Source organism: Malurus melanocephalus, unplaced genomic scaffold (genome assembly GCF_030028575.1).
Source record: "Malurus melanocephalus ecotype Western Australia unplaced genomic scaffold, MMel_1.1 scaffold_494, whole genome shotgun sequence".
Classification (NCBI taxonomy): domain Eukaryota; kingdom Metazoa; phylum Chordata; class Aves; order Passeriformes; family Maluridae; genus Malurus; species Malurus melanocephalus.
This window is the reverse complement of record NW_026623726.1, coordinates 429036-452328: the sequence shown is the minus strand read 5'-3', so window position 1 is coordinate 452328 and position 23293 is coordinate 429036. Positions and strand designations below refer to the sequence as shown.

The 23293-nt window shown below is 43.7% G+C and overlaps 1 protein-coding gene across 10 annotated transcripts in view; it reads right to left on the bottom strand.

Annotated features, from left to right (window-relative positions):
* The window catches only part of FGFR2 (fibroblast growth factor receptor 2), a 76773-nt gene that overhangs the window by 48150 nt on the left and 5330 nt on the right, over positions 1-23293 (bottom strand). For 5 of the 10 annotated variants that reach the window (XM_057381158.1, XM_057381160.1, XM_057381157.1 and 2 more), the window contains exons 3-5: positions 10231-10497; positions 9496-9570; positions 3013-3182 (exon numbers count right to left, since the gene is read on the bottom strand). In XM_057381158.1, the coding sequence (XP_057237141.1) occupies positions 3013-3182; positions 9496-9570; positions 10231-10497 (512 nt within the window). The remainder of the gene's footprint in view (positions 1-3012; positions 3183-9495; positions 9571-10230; positions 10498-23293) is intronic. The other 5 variants (XM_057381164.1, XM_057381165.1, XM_057381163.1 and 2 more) reach the window with 2 other exon arrangements.

Below are 23293 nucleotides of genomic sequence, written 5' to 3'. Positions count from 1 at the left end.
TATCCAAATGCAGAGGTGAAAACACACACAGGTGTAAATACTGAAACAGTGACAGCTGATAGAATTGCATTTGCTTTCTGGGTGGTGCACAGGAAAGAAAAGGCTCCTGTGATCTCAGGGAGGATTTAGATTATCAACTCAAAGAAAACATAAAATGCCTCCAAAGGTACAAACAAGACCTACCATCACTCCAAAAAATTAGAGTAAAAAGTATTTAGAAACTCAAAATTATTCCATTCTCCTTATTTTAAGGATGTTGGGTATATCTTSAAAGATCATGAAAGGATCGATTTTGAAATCCACCACCCAGAATTAGTCACGGCGCAGGAATTCCACCCTGGGAGCTATCTTGGCCAGCCCAAACACCTCCTGCCAGCCTGCCTGAGTGCAAATTGACTCAAGGCATTCCCAGGGATAGGGACAAAGTGCTACAGGCCACTATCTGATTCTGATAAAAACAATACACCAAGGGATTTCTTAGCCCTTAGCAGGAAAGAGGTGGCTGGAGGATTACTGGGAAACGTCACGTTTTCTTTCCCTTTCCTTTGTCCCTTAAGTCTTCAAGGGATGATTGTCTCTTTTGTCAGATATGGCCAGGTATGGTTCCAGCTATTCTACCCCAAAGTATTTTAATATCTCCACCAAAAATGCCTTACAGAGGGCAACACCCAGATTCAGGACAAGCTAATGCGCAAGATTTATCATGGGTTGCTGTGAAACCTGGTTGAACACACACCAACACTGGTAGACTCAGTCCTTCCTGAGAACTCCTTCCTTTAAAGTTTCTTTTGGTATAGTGGTGTCAAGAAAATACAATTCTCTCTCAATTCCAGTATAATTTTGCWCAAGCCCACAGTGACTTCATCCAGCCCCTCTGACAAGATGAAGGACTCAGGTTCCGAAAGCTCTGGAGTCCTCCCTCTTTAATACCCATTCAYTGGGAACAAGCTTTCATCTTTAAAGATGATTATATAAAATGACAGAATACAGAATATACATGGATTTGGTTGATTTGACCACAGCTGTGTCCCCTATTTTTTTGCTTCAGACTAAAGAGATATAAGAAGTTATGATTTAGAGCTAGAGGTGCAGACTTTACTTATCCAGCTGCMCTTAGAAACAGGCATTTGTGGTTCCTTCCCAGAGCACAAACATACCTAGGAAATTGCATGCATTTAATACACATGAGCAAAAATTTAATTTGTGCCACTTAATGGGCACAAGCTTMAATGATCTCACCCAATTCCCTCACACAGTGCCAGCATGGAGCCCCACATGAGCTGATTTACCCCACCAAAGATCCCTCTCCCAAACCAGACATCAGGTATCTCCCATCCTGCCTCTCTAGACACACATTTTCCTTCGTGGTCTTCAAGAGTGATATCTTCACTTCCCCTTCATCAGATGCAAAGTGTTCAAATAACAGCCTGGTTAGTACCAGAACAGTTACTATTATTTTCCAAGACAGGATTAGTTTGGTTTCGGGTATTTTTTTTCTTTAATTGGCACCTTTTTTTGTTTTTAAAAAAGCACTGAGAAGGGCAAAAATCACTGAGTTGGAGCCAATTCATTAACACTGCACAGCGTTATGAAAGGCAGAAGGTGTTGCCAGGTGTACACTCATAAGCAACAGTAATTTATGGTGCAAGCAAACAGAGATGGAAAAGTCTACTTAGATAATTAGTGCTCATGCAGGGAGACTTTCTGGGCTCCGCTCTCTGCTAACACAAATGTTGGAAAAACTGACACTTTCTACAGTAAATCCAGCTAGGGAGGAAAGGAGACTGAGGCTGGTCCTCCTCTGYGCTGGCAAACAGATTTTTTTCACCAAGCAGGACCTGGATCAACAGCTCACAAAGCAATGGCTGCATCAAGTCAGCCCCAAAAAAATGCTGTGACTGGGGGGCAGAGCAGTGGTGCAGGAAAGGGGGGCAGCCTCAGGACTCAGAACTGAGCTGTGCCTGCCAAGGTCAGTTTAATTCATGTCTGATGGCCACTGCAAACTGCTGGGGTCAGTTTAATTCATGTCTGATGGCCACTGCAAACTGCTGGGGTCAGTTTAATTCATGTCTGATGGCCACTACAAACTGCTGGGGGCAGCTCAGAGATCCTGCACTGGGGTTACAGCCCTGACACGGCGTGAATGCCTCGGAAACCTCTGATCTTTGGGGAGGAGCTGCCAAGGTGTCGGGGATGGGAGGAAGTGGYGAAGACCCCCAGAGGAGGAGAAGGGAGCTCAGAAATGCCAGTGCTTGAGCAGCAATTTGCCATCCAAGTCACGCATTCCCAATTCCTTGTGAGGAGYGGGATCAGATGACCGAATCCTGACTTCTGACCTGACCTAGGCAGATACCAGGAGGTTAAAGGTCTGTGCATGAACACACAGAGCGAGCTGGCCTCCCTAAAACTCTCTCTTAATCAGTAACCACCAATTCAGAGTAAGACATCTAATCTGAAGCTGTTTAAAATTCAAACAAACCCTTCCAAGTAATGGCTGTTACTTTCCCTCAAATTCTTCTTCCCATTTCAGTTTCACAGGCCATAAACTCGATAGAAAATAATAACTTTTGGCTTCCAAGCCTTCCTTTATTAAACTGCCCTACACTCACCRAAGCGGATGGTCGTGTTTTTAACAATGCAGCCAAAAATGAAGAGAGCAAAACAGCCTTAATCTGCTTTGCAAAGTCAGTCTTTAGTTTTCCAAACAGGTCTCYATAAATAATCCCTAGCTGCACCACTAGGCTAGAAGCTTGAATTTCAGAAAAAAAAATAAATATATAATTAGAGCTCAGTAACCGCCAAAGAAACCACCCACCCTTCCCCAGAAGAAAACAACCACCTCTTTTTGCTTCCACCTTTGATCCAAGGCCATTAAAATTTTTTCTGTTGACTTCAGCAAGTTTTTGGGTTTGGGTTCTTTTGAGGGGGAGGAGGGCTGGCTTTGGGGTTTGTTTTTCTTTTCATGGCTTTGGTCAGGAACAGAAATGACGAAATGCCGCCSTGAGCCCTTACCTTGTAGCCGCCGATGCGATGCTCCTGCTTGAACTCTTTGCCGTTCTTCAGCCAGCGCATGGTCGGCGTTGGGTTCCCCATGGCCGGGCAGCGGAACTTGACCGTGTTGGCGGCCGGCACGGCGTGCAGCCTCTTCTCCATCTTGTCYGTGTGTGTCCAGTAAGGAGCTCCTGTTCAAAGGGAGACACCCAGAGGAGTGAGGATTGGAAACTGGGCTCCCTCTCCAACTTCCACGGGAGTAAAGGACACTCATTCTAATTTGGAAAGAGCGCACAACTGGAGATCACGCGCTGCAAGGGTCGAGTAGGGTTTTGCAAATGGCTCAGCTTGCTGATCTGAGTATTAAATTTTTGATAAAATTCCAATAATTCACCACAGACAACCTTTGTTTTGTGCATGTCAAGCAATGTGGAAGGATTGAGCTCTCATCAGACACTTCTGAGCGCAAGCTGAGTTACTATGAATGCTCAAACTCAGAGTTCTTGGACTTCAGCTGTGAAATCAGACAGACCAGGACAGAAAACTCTTGGAAGCACCAGCCTTCACCCTTCCTCTTCTGTAAGAGAAGGGATAAAAACACCAACCTGTCTGAGAGCAGGCTAAAACATACAGTGTGTGACGGCGAGGTGAGCTGTGCTGTCACTGTCACAGAAACCACTGCAATGTGTTCACAAATGGAAAACATTTCTGAAATCTCAACCCAAGAGCAGGAAACCAAATGAGAAGTGTGGATCAGCAAAAAGCATTTATCATTTTGCAGGGATTTCCCACAGTAATGAGCCTGCTGAAGCCCAAATGCTCAGTGACATCCAAAAACATGGCATAAAATGAGAGCATCTTTCTCAGCCCACATTTTCTGAGGTGATAAACCTTTCCAGACCCTCACATGGCCCTCCTGGCTCTCACTCACTCCTTGCCATGYCCTGTGCCCACAAAAACACCATGAGAAGGACATTTGTCACGCACCACTAGAGGAAACACAAACACACAACAACCCATATGTTTTTACACTCCAAAAAGTAAATTTGGACAGATAGATCCAAAGTCAAGGTTATCCCATGCTCTGGATCCATGCACCACTTCATCTACATTTCTCAACGCCTTCATGGCATCACCTCAGTCATCTCACCAACATAGTTTTTTTCCCCCCAAAGTTAAAGATTCAAGATCTGTTTAATAGTAGGAAACATTAATTTCTTTTACAATGGCGTTTTCCTGAAGCAAATCAGATTAGCATGGAATTTTTAGGACTAGAGGGGTCCAGAAAAATAACTCCATTTCTCTCAGCCCTGTTTCATTTCCTTCATTAGCAGGCCAACACTCCACTATAAATAAACTCTTCCGTTCCTCAAATATTTATAGCAGTTCTTACAATCAGTGCAAACTCAGAAATCCTGCTACCCCCCTCTCTAAATAAAAATACAGCTGGACAGAAAATACAGGAATAAATCCTTTAACAAAGTCTCTCTCAGTATAAAGAAAACATTCTAAAAGCAAGTCCTATAATGATGCTATGAACGATAAGTGTTTGGGGCTTTTTTTATTTTTTTTTTTTTGCCCGAAGTGGCAATTAGTGTTAAAATTAATGAAGTAGAAAAGCAAAGCAAATTTGTGCATGTAATCAAAATAGAAAATCAAGTAACTACTGAAAATTTAACTGCAGCACTAAGAAATCGTTACGCAGACYAAAGTGAATTAGGGATGCAAGGAAAATCACCGTTAACATTATTTGCTAAAAGCAGGATCACATTAAGACAACAGAAGACTTTAAACAAAGCCAAGCAGAGGAATTAACTACTACACGCAAAGGCCAAATTACATTACAAGAACACCAGGCAAAGGCAAAATTACATGCTGGGACTGAGGGATTAAAAAGCTATTTTCTCTGGACTGCTAAAAAGTCTTTCACAAGGCAACCACGACTGGGCCCCACTCAAAGCTCCCAGAAAGGAAAAGCAAACTGGGGCAGACAAAGASCATCACCCACTCAAACCAGCACTCTCAGCATCCCAGGAAGAGCAGAGAGCTCCCTTCAGCCTCCCAAARGGTGCTGCCACCCCACAATTCTGCAGTGACTGCTCATCACACCCAGCATTTGCACCTTCTCACATGTGCACAGCATGAAGAGCTCCTTTAGGATTGCAGCCACAGGCACAAAGGGACCAGGGCAGGGGACTGGGTCAGGATACAGCCACCAGCAGCTCCCCAAAAAGCTGCTTCATGCAGGTTTCTACTGGGTCACAGTGCAGCCCATCCTCGGGTTGTCCTGGGAGTCACATCCCTTTCCATCAACAATCTGCTCCTGGAAAAGCTCCAATGCAACAAATGCACAGGCAGGGAAATCTCTGACAGACACTGGTGCAGAAAACAGGTCAGGAACGTGCAGGCAGGAAYGAAGGGAAGAGGCTCAGCTTTGTCCCACCAAGGGGAAAAGTAAACACCCCAGAAGAGTCTGTTTGGAAAGCTTCCCCTCACACAATCCTCAGCATAAACCTGCAATGCTCCTGAATGACAGGTCAGCTTGGAGAAAAACACGCAGACATCACAGGTGGAAAACACCATCTGAAAATGCTTCAAGCCATCTTTGTTTTTCACCATTGCCAGCTCCTCATTGTGTTTAAGGGAAAAAGGAAAAGGCAGCAACATCCACAAACCATCACACTCACCCTCAATTTGTGCTTTCATCCAGTGATTGAGCTGATTAACACACAACACTTTTGCTTTATAGATTAAATCGTCACAACCCAAAAGCGCCTATTACTGCTTCTGTTTGTCCTGAGAGGAAAAACACCAACTCCACTAAAACCATAATGAACCCAGTTAAKGAGCAGAACACCAGTTAAGGTGCTGACTGCTCCCACAGACCACATCCATCACATCCCATCACTGCCAGGACAGGTGGAAGGAGGTGCTGGAAGTTCACAGGAACCACAGGGCACACTCCAGCATGGAGCAGCAACGAGCAGCAGGGGAACGGGTGGGAATTCCTGATTGCTTTTAGACTTCTCATTAGTGAAGAAAATATCCTGCTGACCCGCACTGCACTCCGCTGCAAAGACATTACATCTAATCAGCCAAATCTCCTGCATGTGAAATTGAAATTAGGAAGCCCAGGGGACCACTTCACTTCAGGACTCTTCAGTTTTTATTTGGACTTATCTAGTACAAAGAAATACAAAAACAGTCAACTCCAAGCCTGCCTGACAAGCACCTCAAGCAGGCAACAGAGCGCCTGAAATGACCACATCAAACCCCTCCAAGGTTTTCAGTACTATTGTATTTGACCTTTAATTAAAAAACACTTCTAGGCAACATCCAATTTTTGCTGCTCCCCTGAGTGGGTTTCCACTCTACAGGATTTGATGAATTTGAACCTTGTTTCATCCTTTCTGAAACTCTTCAAGGCATGAAAGGAACAGCATGTGGATTACATTTAGATACTTTTTGTTCTTGGTGCCAATTTACCATTGCTTGGCCCAGAAGAAATTGTTTAAAGGGCGAGATAAGAATAAAAAAAAAGTCATAAAGCTTCCCCGTGCCTGACCAGAATTCAAGGCAGGGCAGCAGCATCTTCAGGGGTCTACAGAATAAATTATTTGGTGGATTTGATTGCAACCACCACAATAGCTGCTGCCTCACCAGCACCAGGTCAGGGTTACAGAAATCCCTCAGATTAGGGATACCTCTCAAAATCATGATGAGAACAAGGCAAGAAGTGGCAGCAATGTCTTTCCCACTGCTGCCAGAATGAACTGATGATGATCAGCCCGTAAATTTGCAAAAGCAAGTCCTTGGGGATGAAACTCCAGAACCCAGCTAAGGCACATCTTTAGGGTGACAAAGGGGGGGAACTCGAGTCGCCAACAAAGCCATTTTGTGGAGAGAGGGGACTGTTCTGCAGTGGAACCAATCCTGCACCTTCCCCACGAGCACTAATYCCCTCAACAAAAGCTGGAAGCAATAAAAAGCTATTCAGGATGCAGTCTGGAACAAATCTACCACAGTGTTTTTTCAGACAGTTAAAGTATCTGTCAAGCTAAAAAGACACCAAAAACAGAGTGAAATCTGCTCTGCATGCCACTTGCTGAGAAATACCCAGTGGGCAAATGAAYATGTGGCCACACCAGGGCCCTCCTCTGCCAAGGATGGGCTACTCTTCACAGCCTCCACTGACTTCAAGAGCAATTGTATTTTCTGGGCAGCCTTGAAAATTGCACTAGATTTCCTCAACAGCCTCTCCACCTGCATTTGAAAACCTTGGCCTCTGAAATATGTATTTGTAACGGAGGCAAAGAAAATAAAACAGCTTAAAAGAATACTTAGCAGGGTAAATAAAACAGCTCTAAAAGGTTTGTTTTAGTTTTAAGTATGCAGGAATGAGAATGCCAAGGTTCAGCTTCCTCTTGAAGGCACTACAGCCATTTCCTGCCTCATCTCATCATAATTAACATGCCAAGACAGCTGGACTTTATCAGAATTGTTTCATCAAAAAGCARCAACCTTTGAAGACTATGGCCTTTTGTTTCCATCAGTAAAGGCATAACCAGGCCAATTTCCATTGCTTATCCTTAATGATCACAGCTGTAATTTGTATGTAAATTATCAGTTAAATCGTTTGAGGTCTCCAAAGCTCAAACCATGATTCAGGAAACACTTAAAAGACTTCTGTAAAAGAGCAGCAGCCAGGGACTCTTGTGAGGTCATGCATCCCATGGGCAGGAGGAGGTAAAGGACATTTGGCCATGGAGAACCCCTGCCTGCCCCACAGCACACACAGCTCCTCCTTCACTCCTCCATCTGCCTTCTAACACGGCACCTTCAATAAAACGCGGCCTTTTGGATGCAATATGAAATTTGGAAGAGGAAAAGAARGCTTACAAGACACTAGACACACCACACAGAGTCCCACCCCTCACTTTCACACAACCCTGATTTTGCCAAATCACGACCCTCTTTCAGCAGCCTTGTATTAATCCAGAGGAGTTACTGKGATGTAACTTTCCACTGAACACTGRATATTTGGAGGGTCCTGCTTCCAGTTCAGACCCAGGGGCTGTGCTGCTCCCTCAGCAGCCAGTGGGCACCTCTGAAAGAGGAATCCATCAAGAACTTGTTTGTGGAACGCTCTGCTCAGGCCGAAATCTGTCTTCTTGCAGTTTTCTCCCCTCCATCTCCATGGCTGCGCTCTCCCTGCTGTCCCAGATGTTTAAACACTCACACTCAAGAGGATCTTTCAACTCGGAGCAGGGAAAGTGTGCCYGGCCCCTGCTGCAGCACACAGCCCTGTCCCAGCAGATGGACACTGTCAGGGGCCTTTCACCARCTCCCCAATCAAGATTGATTAACAGGAGCTCAAAATGATGGCTCGTTTTACAAGAACATCGTTAGCACAACTGCTGGGTACCGCTCCCTGGCAGGGCAGGAATCCTTCTGAGGCCATTGCAGGGCACAGCTGCCTTCAGATCAGGTCCTTTACTAATCCCAAAAGCCATTTATGATGGGTCACCAAAGCCACCACTGCAGATCAGAAGCACAATTATCACCAAAACTACTGCGAGCCCTTTTCTGACTGGCACCAAGAAAGCTTTAGGGAACAGCAAACATCAGAAACGTTTCCTAAAAGGAATTTCTAACCATGGTTCCATTTCAGGGCAGCATTGGTGGGTTTTTCCTAGACAGCTCCCCTGGAGGATTTCTCTGTTCTCATTGTTTTTGACTTCACCAAGCACTGAGGGGTTTTGCCACATCGCACCGCGGCACAAGGAACCAATATCAATTTTACAAACTTCTTCTTTTCTTAAGGAGTGCTCTATTTAGAGCTTATTAATAGCTTTTCAAATTCTCCAAAGGGGATGAAGTTWAACACATTCAAATAGGTTTAGGACTCTTTTAGCCCATTTTCATCACRCATAAGTAACATAAAATGTGGGTTTAGCACTGAGTTGCTTTCTTTGCAACAAACCTAAAGGTCCTTTGCGGACAAAAGAACCTCATTGTTTCCAAATTAATTCTCCCTGGGGAGATTTCTGTTGAGGTTAAGGACTGAAGGATTGTCCTCATTACAACTTAAATTTATTTTAAAGTTTCCATACCACCTTCTAACAAAACGAGCTGGATCTTTGTTTCTTCTGTTAAGATTCCAGCTCAGGCTCAGGAAAAGTTAGTTCATCTGTGAGAGTCTAAACCAGACAAAGACTGAACTCCAATTCAGGAGGAAAGGAAACTGCAGAAACGCCAGGCAGAAGGGAGGAAAGAAAGTACAGACCAGAAAAGCACGTTCAAAAGAATATTAGTTTATTTTTCTTTTTGTTTTCCAAGTTACGAGCTACGTGAAACAGAGAACAGAGGAAGACAAAGATGCCACTATTTGACAGCACATGCAGYTAACAATCAAGAAGCTCTGAAGACAGGAGGTGCAAAAGATGAGAGAGAATTTTCCACGTGGATCTTGCTAGTGACTTCTGGCAGGTCGCTGTTACTTACTCATCTGGTTGCTGTCATTCACAAAGTCCTCGGACCCATCATTGTCGTCTTCATCATCCCCAGAGGAAAGAGCATCTGCACATTAAAAATAACCAAGTCTTTAAACCAGCCCGTTGGGGTTTGTTTTTTACAGACAAATAAATTGATAAGCTACATCTTAGATTGTGTATGAAGAAGGACAAGTGTTTATGTTAGTCGTGCAGAAGTTAGAGAAAAAGAAAATCCAGCCACAAAATGTGCTATTTCCGCATAAAAATAGTAACGAAATTAGCTAATGGTCCTGCAATGCTACAAAGTTTCCCAAGGGAGTTTGCTAATTGCAAAAATCYCTTTCCACTTAAAATTTTAACTTCTGTTAAAGAAATTCTGCTGAACAGAACTGAGCATCATTTATCTCTAAGCTTGAAGGACGTAGAACACYCCTTTTTCCTCTTCTGACCAGGGGGCAAAAACCTGTGTTTTTTTCTGCTGGCTTTATCATCATCACAGCAGCTCTGTCTCATTGAATCCTGTCAGAGTGGCATAAAACAGAGAGCTCTTCAGCAGCTGTTMATCACCACAGATACAAACTGAGCCCATTTCAGGGTCAGGACAAGGAGGAAAACCCCCAAAACAGCTACAAAACTCAGCCTAACTCGTTGTGCCCAAGTGGAATATTTCATGTTATGTCACGATGTGTCTCAGTGTGGCATTTTACAGCTTCTACATGCAAAAACCTGCGTTGAGCTCACTCACCTGTAACATTTACAATGAAGTACAGAGTATCACTGTCTAGGGTCCTAACAGCAGTGCAAGCATAGAGGCCCGAATCTCTGGCTGTGGCATCCTTAATTTGTAAGTACTCCCCAATAATCACTGTCCTATTGTCGGGCCCCAAAGGGAGCCCGTCCTTAGTCCAACTGATCGTGACGGCGTCTCTCAATTGACAGCGCAACTCAAGCGGCTCTCCTGGAAGTGCTGAGTAAACATCTGGCTGAGAGATTTGGTATTTGGTTGGCGGCTCTGCGAAGGTGGAAGGAAAGGAGGAAAAAATAGATAGAAGAAAGAGAAGGGAAAGGAGAGAATTTCCAACACAAGTCAGTGAAGGCCCTTTTCATCCATAGAAATCAAGTTATGTTAAATTTTTTTTTTTAAAGTTTCATCCAGATTAGCCCAGCAATCTGTCTTGTAAAACCGAACCACATGCAGGTTATTTTTCAAGAAGTTAACCACAAGCAAAGCTCAGTCCCTTTGGATCAGTGTCTTGGCATGTCCCTTGTCCCCAGTGCCACAATTCTCATCGGTCACAGCGAGCTGGAGACATGAGCTCTGCAGAACCTGGGGGCTTCAAAGAAATTGTAGGAGCAGGAGGAGTTCAAAAGGCAAATTCAATTTTATATCTCAGCATTTGAGCCCACAATTCAAATGAATAATTGTATTTCCCCACCTGATTTTATTATAAGTTGATTTTTTGTTTTTAAAGCCTGCAAAGTGCTGTTTTGAAAGAAAAGAAAGGTCAAAAAAACCCTCACTCACCAAGCTAATAAACATCAGTTCCTATACACAGCACACATGATGCCTTTTATTTTTCTCCCTGTGCCCATCACAAAGTCTCTGCATTTGCCTTTTACGCTGCCAGAAGTTCTCTCCGTGACAGCAACTTTTTCCTTTAATTTCTTTTTYGCCTCATTACTTATTTCACAACCTCTCCCAAGTGGAATGCAGCAGAAACCCAGGAGCACAACCGAAGCTTTCAAAGTCAAAGTACGCACAGAAGTTCAGAACGAAACGGCTCATCCCTCAGCTCCCTTTTGTAACCCAATAACAAGAAGAATGTCAAACCACAGCCTTTTTCCAAAAAAACATCCTTGGAAAACTACATCTGCCTATCGTTACTAGAGCTTCATCCCCCCCTTGCAAGGCCAGCTCTCAGCAGGGGGATGGAACTGCAGCCCCAGGCAGTGCAGACTGTCTCCACACTGCAGTGGGAAGGCTCTGCACACCTACGATGAGCTCAGCCTGTCCCAAAAACAGCTCCAGTGGCTGTTTGTCCCCACCACCACAGTATCTCTCTCCCAAGGGCCTCACCAAGGGCAGCAGGAATGGTAAATAAAGGAGAGAAGCACGGAGACATCTTCTGTTTGCTCACAGGGAAGGTCTGAGCGCACAGACAGCTGCTCACAGCACACATCCTGCCCTGCACAGGYACCAACTGTGCACCCACAATAAAACACCTCTCTGGCTGCTTGGGAGCCTGGGGGAGTTCTGAAAGAGGTGACTCTTTGATACCCACCTCTACTTCTTAGAACACCAAACCCCTGAAACCAGTGCTCCTCATCCCTGGGTTGTCAYTTCTTGTGCCACATTTCAACAGAGCAGGCTGAAACAAGCACTGAGCAAAGCTGGAGATGGGAGTTTGGAAATGCTCCAGTTCTGGCAGCAGCTGAGTTTTGTGTAGTCCAGCAAAGAGCAAGGACTCAATGGTCCCCATGGGTTCCTTCCAATTTGAATATGGTTCTATGAGCACCAGAAGGGGCCAGCACAGTAAGGGATTCATGCATGGAAACACCAAGTTCTATTGATGGATTTGGAGACAGCAAGTCCAATTCCTTCTCCCACCCACCCTTCAATCCTGTCATTCCAGGCATGTGCCCTTTCCAAGCYTCTCCTGCCTTTTTCCTCAGGGCAAACAGGTTTTTTCAAAGCACAGATTTGACACCTGCATCAAACCATGGTGGCACCACAACCATCCAACACGATCAGTTATAGAGTCTGTAAAGCTTCTTGGATTTTGATTTTATAGCAATGTTTCTGAACTTTTTAGCGTGCAGAGTTCCATCCCAGAGTCCAGGACAGGCTCCAACCCAGCTTTATACCCCTTATAAACTAATTCAGTCTGGCTGATACAGTCACGAACCAAAGATCTGCAATGCAGGTGTTTCACTGAGTGCTACTTTATGCTCTTAGAAATTGAATTTCCAGAAGGAGCATGGGCTCCTTTCTGCATATATTTTGTCACAGTAATGAGTGTACGTGAGTCTGCTTGAGAATTTTTTTTATTAGATTTCACTGTCAAATAAAAAAGGTACCTGAAGCCAGTTACCTAATTTACTTTGAAGTTAATAAGACTTCTTTGTAACGCTCTACCTGCAAAGAAAATTTATTTYACAGAGTTTACACTGTGCCAACAACGTACTGGAGCCTAAAAATGTCTTTGTTTAAACTTTTTAAAAGCCACCTTGGGTGATGATACCTCCTTTAAGTGCACTAGAGCCTTTTGCTGAGGAGTTCCAGGAAACTCACAGGTTGAGCCCACACACAATTACAATGTGTAATTGTAAAATAATAAAATAATGAAAATAATTTTTAAACATCACATCACATTTCATCTTTTTTTAAACTACTAACCCCAAAGTTGCACCAGGTCTTTTCAACATAAATCCAAATCCAAACGCAAGAACAGCAAYTGATTTCAAAATTACAACAAAAAAATCATTTTACAAATAAAATTACTAGTATACTAAGGAAAAGCAAGTTTCAAACAGGTATTAGCATTTGGTATATATTATCCTCCTCCATTTCTTACTCTCTAGAGTACCACAGAAGATGCAGCAAAGTGTTGTCACATATAATGAAGCCATGTTTGGAAACCGTGAGTTATTTCAGGTAAGCCTTTGTGTTGCCAAACTAGAATGTTGCAGCACTTAAGACTGTCACTTTTTATAATGTTTGCCTATAAACTCCTTTCCAGCGCGGGTTTGAAATGGTGCCCAAAAGCAAACAGAGAACAGGTGGGATTCTGAGGCATGAATCCGCCCAACAGCTTCACTGCGAAAATCAACCAGATCAAACTGTTCAGAAATTCCCAGCAGCACACAAACAACCCACGCTGCAAAGTTAACTCTCCCTGGGACTCTGGACAAGGATTTTTGCACTGGTCTGAAATTTAGGGACAGATTTTGAACTGGTGTTCACGCTGTACCATCAAACCAGTGGCTGACAGCAGGATTCTTTCCCTGCTCCCAAGGCAAGGACTGATGCCCTGCTATCACATCCAGCTCCTCCAGCCCTCTTTGCCTTGGAACTGGATCCTCAGCCATCACCAGAGACCTGTGAACCAGCCCTTTGCTGGGTTTGTCAGATTAAGGGAGAGGGTTTTTACAAGAGAGTGGCAAACACTGGCACAGGTTGCCCAGAGAGGCAGYRGATGCCCCATCCCTGGGARCATTTAAGGCCAGGCTGGACAGGGCTCTGGCTGAGGATGTCCCAGCTCATTGCAGGGAGCTTGGAGAAGAAGGTCTCTTCCCACCCAAACCATTCCATGATTCCAAGGCAGTGCAAGATTCCTTTCTGAGCAACTTCTGCCAATCCTGTAACCGTGGCATTGGTTCCTGCTGCAGAGGGGCACTACCTGCTGTGAATTACACCTGTCTGCCACCCCTAAAACATCAACAGAGGCATGTGCAGAATGATTCTGGGTGTTCTTCAACATTTCATGACACTGCTTCTTCAAGGGACACTGCTTCTGCTATTTTCTGCTCCCAGCCCCATCCTTATTGTAACRCTGGTGCTCACAATGTATTTAAACTTTATAGGTGGAGCTGTTGAACAATACAATACCACTGCAAACCAAGCTGCTGTTAAATAAACAGCTGTGAACTTTTTCTCTGCCTGCTCACACAGCCTCACAGCGTGGTTTATGCCATCCAGCCATCAAGTGGAGTAAAGACTGTTTGTATAAAATCCATGACCACAACAGARGACCGGGGACACTCTGACTGCTCTATTTCAGATTTTTAAGATATGCAATTGTATTCCAAATCATGTTTCTGTTCCAGATTCGGTCACTGAGAGATTTATACTTCCTGACGTTCTAATTAATAATAATAATAATTATTATTATTATTCTCCATTTAATAAAATGTTAACAAAGAGCTGCTTATCTTCAGTCTCAAGTCATTTAGTTACTTAGTTACAGAGCCAAATAATGAAACGATCAGCTAATAGCTAACCCCAGCAAAGATTCTCACACAGCTCTCCAGAACACAAAAGCCTCAGACCCCATCAAGCCACTTTCACTTCAAAAGGCTTTGGCAAATAACTAAACACTCACCACAGTGTGCCCAGAAGGGTCAACAGACCTGACCTGTCAAGAATCCAAGAGGTTCATTGCAAAATTGAATGTGCCCACAGGGAGCTCCAGGCTGCCAACCACCACCRCTGCTGCTTCTCCTACCCCTTCTCATGGCTTTTCTGTCACTGAGGAAAATCCAGCAGGATTGGATGGACAGAATGGAATGGGGATGTCAGAAAGGTCTCATGGTTTTGCAAGGCTTGAGGCTCTCTCCAGGAGGCAGCCCAGGTGTCACCAGTCGGGTGTGCAGCCTTTCCTTCCCCATTACCAGGTTCACAATGATGGGATTCTGCCTTAACTTCAGACCATATTAAGAGCATCTCCATGTCCCCTTCTGACCATGGATGATAAAATCAGCTGGGAAAAGGCACAGCCACCAGTCTGAGAACACAGARAGTCATTCCTGGCCATGGTGACCATCTCCCGTTAGCCAGCAGCAAACAAACCAAAGCCACAAAGGCTCCTTAGACAAAAGGGGACAAAACAGTGTTTGCCATTCATCCATCAGCTGCTCTGAAGCCACTGGATGGATTCCTGCTGTCCCATTTGTGTTCCTTCCATCAGCCAGCTGCCAGCTCTGCCTCCACCAGGCACCATCAGGAAGTCTCTGTTCCGATAAAACACTTTATTTTCCAAATTTTTACAGCTTCTCCCATAATTTTAAAACACTAAAAGTTTAYTTTTTAAAAAATCCCTTGTCCCTGAACAAGACTCCAAAGAGCATGAATAATTTCCCCCCACCCCTAATGTATAAAAACATCAATTTCTCAAATCTGATTAAAAAGTTCTAGGCCTAGTAAAAAAGTTCAAACACAAAACTTGAAAGAGCTACCCATGACAGTTACAAACATAAATATGTGGCAATTCCAAGCCTTTACTTGTTCCTTTAACACAAGATCCTGGGCTGTTCTATATAATAGCAGTGACTTTCACCAAAAAAAGTGCCAGGYTAACCAAAATAAATTTTTCCTGGCATGTTCTTTATTCGTGTTATCCTTAGAAAATATTAYCGAATAATCACCTGATGGGTAAAGACATGAAACCAGAGCAAAAAAAGAAATTATGTAAGGAACAGGAATAATCCTCTTGCCCTGGAAATGAACATTTGAAGAAGAAAGTTGCCAAATCATACGTGGCTGGTGCTCCAGCAAGAGAGGAGCTTCCAGCCACACTGACCTGCTGCAGCTTGGACCTCCACACCTCCACACCAGGTCAACTCCTACTGAGTCCTACATATACTAAAACTATTTAAAAAAAAAAAAAAGTGAATCTCCTCCAGTGAAATAACTTGCCAATGTCATCACGGGTAAGGGAAAATATTACACTGCACTATATCTTGTTTTCCTAAGCTTTGAATGCTTAGCAAAATACAAAATTCTGGTGYGATACAAAGCATTTTGCCACTTGCCGGACTCCTTGGGCAAGAAAAGAAACCTCTACACAGGCACCCAAAAATGACCTCACAGCCAGCAGGACAGAGCAGGGGGAGCACAGATCCTCACGGGGTGAGGGACATGAACAGTTTGATCAGGGTTTTGATCACTGCCAAGCAGCTGGGTGGACATGTCTCACYCACCCCGTGGTTAAAGGAAGACTCATTCCCAACGAGAAAGGAATTGTACTTGTCTAGGCTTCGTGCAGAGATTAAAAACTCCTACAACTGTTAGCCTGCTTGCTCCTACCTGTCTTTATGGACGTGATTGTTGAGTTATGGCTGCACAACCACGCAACTTGCGTCAAAAATGCCAAGTATCACATGCTCGTGGGCTTGGCCGTGTGCTTTCTGCCACTGGAAGCCAAGCCAGGGAAGACTCGGAGCATGCCAAGTTCAAAGTAAACAGCAGAGCCCRGCGAGGCCACCTCCTGCTGCTGGGAACTGCCCTGCCACTTCTTCCTGTTTGTCCCCATTCCTCACGCTCTGCTCCTTGCAGGATGAAGAGTTTTTTTATATAGCAGCACCATAGGATTGGAAACAGGAAAGCAGCAGGATGGCTTCTGCATGAAGTTTGGTGACCATGGAGGCAAAGAGCACCACCAGCCTTAAGAAGCCACACCAAACCCCCGAAAATTACCATGCTGCCTCTCCTAATTTCATCAGTTTGATGAGAAACTACAGGACATCTTCAGGATTTGAATGTTTGGTTCACCACACCAAATCTTGGCCGCTTCTGTTCCAAGTCATAAACTCCACCACCTGCCTGAAGTAACAGAGTGAGAGTCTCTGTGTTAAGTGAACTGAGGAGTACAACAAACCTATCAGACATGTAACGTAATCTCAAAAATAATTAACTGCTCTTCAAACTCATTACAGAAGAGTCTTCTCATGTAATCTATTATACAATACAAAGGGGAAATGAATCACTTTTTGCCAGAACCTCAAATGAAAAGCTGAAAAAAAAAAAATTAATCTTCTCTCTCTAAAAAAGCAGAATTCGAAACTAGGACCATTTTCTTCTTGTTTTTTCTTTCAGCAACAGCAGAACTTCAAATCTCCCTGACTGAATTCTGCACGTAACCAAGTGGCAAAGCAATTAAACCAGCTCCTGTTGTTCAACCCAGCCTTAAAGTCTGCTTGGGAAAGGCTCCATAAGAAGATATACAGCCTTGGGAAAGTGTACAAGCACGTAGATTTGGTTGCAAAAAGTTTTTCTTGGGTTAAGTATATTTTCTTCCACCTATTCCAATCTGTAGCTCTTTTTCAGGTTCTTTATTTGCATTTCAAGAGCAACATTAAACCTTAACAGAACATAGCATCGATCCAAACATAAAAACAGAACCTTTTTCTTCCAGGTTTGCCAAAGGCCATGATCAGGACTATTACTGCTCAACGTGCAGAAAAAATAAATTACAACTGGGAGGTTAAAAATTGCACAATTCAATGTTGCAGTGTTAGTTCTGGATGCAGAGAACATCTATTCAGATTCCCTACAAGCAAGTCAGCAGTTGTTTCTTTTGTACCCRGTCCCATTTTTACTTGACTATACAAATCCTCTTAATTTTAGCAGCTCGTCTGGAAGTCTCATCTTGCCTGTTCCCCTGAAATTCATCTCCCCCCACTTCCTAAAGCGGGATTTGAAAAAAAAAAAAAGAACTCACTGGAAACAATATTCCCCAAAACATCCTCTCAGCACTTTTGAAAGTCCCATCCACAGCACAYATAAACCACGGGATATTCTCCAAACACTTCAAAGCTTCAAGGCATACCAGGCTCCCTTTCAACCGAGAGSAATATTCAGGCAAGAGGCATCACAGCTTGTTTAATTCCAGCTCCACGCAGAGCACAGTYTCCAGTGGGGACAAAAAAAGAGCAGCACAAGGAGCCAGGCTGGCTACCTGCCCTTCCAGGTGGGATAAACCACTTACACAATGCTCCACTTGAACTTGCAGACACCTCCRTCACTCCTGACGGTGGCAGTGGCTCCTGGGCACTCTGCCATACTAATGGAAGAGGCTTCAAACGCTTCTGAATTGCTACAAGAGCTATTACTGAGCTGTGGTTCACTGCTGATTTATTAGAGAGTCTCCATGCTAATCCTGCACGTCTGAAATACCTGTGCTGCCCTGCTGGGTAAACAGGGAAATCTGGGTTTTTCAACACTGCAGTATCTAAACAGCACTACTTTTCATGATTAAACAGTGTGTAACAGAACCAAGCCCAAGAACTACCCAAAATTTGAACCAGGGGTTTAAAACTATTTTCAAGAACTGTGGGGCGGCGTTCAGAATGAGAAGTCGTATTACTTTTCCTTGAAACAAATTAAATATTGCGACACTGAGAGGGCACTTTCCAAACCTGCAAAGCCAGTCTCCCCAGAGCAGCCTCTCCTCCTGCCAGCAGCTCACCTCTCCATACAGCCCATCCTAAAGGAAGAGTATCATCAACCTTACTGTGGCTTTCTAACCCACAGTCAGATCTTTTAAAAAAGAACACCTGAACCTCCTACAGCCCTGTCCTGGTCCCACCAAAGCATCCCCAGCCACAGCATCCCACTCCAACCCCACCCAGAAACATCCACAAATCCCCTGGGAGAAAGCCTGAGGTGTCACAAGATTTCTTTCCTACCTTTTCCTTCCGTGTCACAAAACTCTTTTCAAAATGCAAACTCATGAAAACAGGAGTTTTTTGTTCTAAGAGGAACAAAAAAATACAGCTAAAATATGGTTTTCTCCTCCCCAACCAGCCTCTCATCTCATTTTTCTCCCTTTCCCTTTCCAGTAAACCCTCACAAAAGCAAACTATTTCCTCGGTACAAAAGAATTTTCCCCTCTTCCCAGTTCTTGTGGCTTTGCTTGACACGGTGAATGTCCCAAACTGATGAGCCAGTTCTTTAGCAGGGGAAGAAAAGCAATAATTACACACAACCTGCAACGTGTGAGGAGCAGAATGAAAGTAGGTCAGGTCTCAACTCCTCAGCTTCACTGGGGTTCACCAAATGCTTTCACTTACAGTCACTTCAAAAATACAATTAAAATAATAATAGCACAGCAAGTGAACAAAGCAGCAGCGCAGAATTCAGCTTTCTGTGCCTTTCTTTGAGATGGAAAATGGTATTTGTGTGGTGACAAGAGGCAGGAAAACCTGAACAGAAAATAAAGCCCATCAGACACATCCCTATATCAGAGGCTGACTACTCTGATGCTCAGAAGTCCAGGAAAAACAAAACCCCTAAAAAAAGTTTCTTTGAAAAAAAAAAAATTAAGCAAATCAAGCCAACAAAACAAAGAAACCACCAGTGATAATTAAGAGATGTGAAAGGACAACCTGGAGACATGCATAATCTCTTTATGAATTATAAGCTGGTTTTAAAAGTAAAAAAAAAAACCAAAATCAAGTTAAAAAATCTATTCCCCTTACAGAATCTCTTGTTTTGCAACTGTCCCCAAGGAGCAAATGCCAGCAGAGCTCTGCTGACGTTCCCAGCTCCGACTGAAACCCGAAGGGCCAAACTTCCAGAACAGCCCCGGCACTCCCAGCACACGTTTTGTAATTACAACAGGAGCTCTTGGCTGCTGCACTCCTGCAAATCTGGTCCTTATTTAAGATCTGACTCTTACAAAGTTGCTCCAAAGTTGCTCAGTTGCTCCAACTTCTCTTTCAATCAGCTTTAAAGTCAGTTTAGTCCCTGGTACTGCAAGACGGCATCTCTGATTTGGGGAGCACGCTGTGCCAAATCTCCAAAAAAAAAAAAAAACCTGCTACAGACACACACTGCAACGTGCTGGAGCTAAACTCAAAGGTCTGAGCTCCAAATCRGTTCCCAAATTGCTGTGAGGATGATTTTACACTGGCAGGCTCCGTGCCAAACCAAATATTGCCCYGTTTCCCACTGCCACCGCTAACACAAATCAGTGCCCTCTGCAGAAGATGCTCCCATTTGTCCAGCTGGGATTCATGCTTTGGCTCTTTTCAGCCTAAATTTTGCACTTTTTTAACGACACTGAAATATTTTTTTTCTCCTCTAGTCAAACCAGGTGTGCCATTACACACAGACAAGACATAACTTGCCAAAGTGGGTGATGGTTCTTTTGGAAAACACAAGATTTAAACTGCTTGGGAGCGCTGCTTCGAAGAAAGTCTCTGTTTTACTCTAAAGCTTCTATYTTGAAGTCTCAAAATGTTTAACACTTAAAAATAAGTGACACTTCCACTTCCAGTACGGACTTTCTCTTTAGATATGATAGAAATGATATGATAGTTATGATAGTTAAGTATTTTTCTTGCTTTCCCATCTGATCCTAAATTAAACACTCATTTTAAGAAAACACTAATCTCTGAACATTTTTGTTTAAAGCCATTTAAAGATCATTTCTAGTGAAGCTGGGAAGCTGGATATAGAAATAAGCTCATTAAGAGCTACGCCAYGGGTATTATTAAAAGACCACAATAGTCCATCGTCTCATGCATACACAACCTTGCATAACTGGAGATGTCAGCATTTTCATTGTAAATTCTGCTTTCAGAGGTTTCTAACTTGCCTGTAAAAAAGCTGCTGCAGCCTGAAATTTGCTGCAATTTCTCTGCCAAGGAACAACTATTTTAATGTTAGGAAACCATGCATTCATTGGAGTCGGCCGCTGGTTTGGGGTTTTAGCTATATAAGTGGTTTAAAAAAAAAAAAAAAAAAAAAAAACCCTCACTAAAAGAATCAAATTCCTAAAAGTTAGTTATTATCGTACCCCTTCAAAAAGCTGCAACTGTATGGCAGATAAGCCTAAAACATGCAATTATTTCTGCTACTTTGCAAAATAGTAGCCACTCAGAGAGACTACCAACTCCCTGTGCCTCATCACCACAGACTGTAAATAACAACCCTACCCACGTCCAATTAGTTTGAAGCTCAAGACCATGCCCCCGCTAAAGGGCTGCAGATTTTAAACACAGAATGGACACATTAAGACTGATTTAATCTGGCTGCTTGTACAATTCCCCAGAATCTCAGCTAGCAAATCCTGTGCTGGGCCAAATAACTTACTGAACCGGATCCCTGAGAGGGCATCCAGCCCTCACCCGAAGCTGTGGGGATGTCACATTCCTCCATAATGGGCTTTAATAATTGCCCTTCCTTGAAATTAAATTAAAAAGAAAATAAATTAAAAAGATAAAGCCAACTCTGATTTAACTAATCGGTTTGAATTATTAATTTAACTTGCAGGTATCAAAGGCGCTCTGTTGTTTGAAAAGAAAAAGCCAAAAGAAAACAGTAACAAGGGAACCCTGGGTGAACCATTTGCTTTATTTTTTCCTACCAAATTGGAAGCAGCATCCTGGTGCTTCTGCACCACCTCTGTCCCAGGAAAATGATGGATGTGCAGGGTCCCACCAGCTCTGTGACCTCTCAGCACTGGGGTGGAGAGGACCCAGAGGGACATCCCCAGGATGGGGAATGGGACAGGGGACATCCCACCACCACAGCATCCCTTTTCCACACCCTGGAGCACCTCAAAAAGTCCCACATCCTGACCCAGGCAGGTTACAGTGGCTAAAGAAGGATCTCCAAGTGGACAGTGCTGACCAGGGGAACCACAGGTGACATTAATGTTAAAGCACTGCCAACATTTTTACAAAAATGAAGGCACATTGCTCACATGACTCACCATTTTTACAGAAAGGAAGGCACTGTGCTGAACATATTTATATTTGTATGTTGTTTGGGGTCAGCAAATGGCTGTGACTGAGTTAAAACCCAAAGGACATCTCATTACTCATTTCCACCATAAGGACACGTCACCATCAAAGGGGGTTTCTCTCCTTCCCTGCTGCTCCGAGGAACCTCCCAAAGGCAGGACCATTCTGAACCACTGTGTTTTTCACAGGACACAGAAATAGGCTGTCCCCTGTGGAAAGCTTCAATTAATCCTTTGAAATTTGACCTAAATTAAAAGAACTGAAACGCGTTGTCACTGTGCCGGGCGGGGGCTCCAAGTGGGTGCTCCAAGGACGGTGTCAAGGCATTGCATGTGGGTTAGAGACCAAATTAGCTACCCAGCAGGATGATAACACACAGCCTGGCCAAGGGAAGGTCAAGGGAGAGCTCACTATTTATCAAATATATGTCCAAACTAATTATTCAGTTCACAAAGTAACCCTTCAACCCATGTGTGCGGTCAGAGCCCTGGTGAAACGCTGGCTATCATCAAAGGCTGGGGCACACACAGGCACAGAGAATGCTGCCTTTGTGCACGCTGGGGGAGACTTAGTTCTAAATATTTAAAAGCAGAAAACATCTTCATGCTCCCCAGGCCAAAAAAACACGTGTGTAAACAGTTGTGAGATATAATTTGAGAGCTGAAAGTCCCCACACCAACTCGGACAGGTCCCGTTTCTGCTCACGCAGCGGAACAGCCTCGGGTTTTGCCATMCCTGCTTGGGAATAAAACACCACAGCAGAGACCCAGCAGCCCTCACCCACAGCATCCACACCAGCAGTATCACTCACCACGGATCAAGATGCCATTTTCAGAGTAAACACTTTCATATGGACCAGAGCAGCATCCAATGGTCACAGAGGGATGTTTATTTATTCAAGATTAATTGTGAAAAAAAAAAAAGCAAAGCACCTTGATTCATGACATCCATGCATATCCACACAGATAAATACTGCTTGTACTAAAAGCACATACTTTAGTATTTTTCATACAAAGCCAGATACTCTGCATAAAATTATTGCAAATGTCCCTGAAGTTACATATAGCTGAGAGAAGGCATTTTCTCTGTGACAACCAAAAGAACAAATCTCAATTCCTCTTCACGCTGCATAATGCTTTTCCAATATTCTGAGTCATCAAGACAGCAAACAATAACAAYCAAACCACCTTGTATTMAAGATAAATAAATAAATAAAGACAATTCAGGGCATGTCCATGAAGGAAGACTCCGGAACAGATCAGCAAGTGTCACCAAAGGTCATGGCCCTGCCGACCTTCTCAGCTGGCATGAAATGTCATAGCTCTAATGACTGCAGTCAGCAGCCCCATTGAAAATTTACATTATTAGAGCACCTGACCCCCCAAATTAGCTGTGCCCAAAATGTTTTGGCATTTACTAAATTAGAAAAGAAGAGTGCTTTGTCTTTGAAGAGATCTTTTGAAGGTTTTTTTTTTTGTTTTGGCTTGGAGAGCTTGTGGGTGGCAGTGAGAGAGCCCAGAGAAGGTGATTGTGTAAAAACTTGGTTTTGTTTTGGTTTG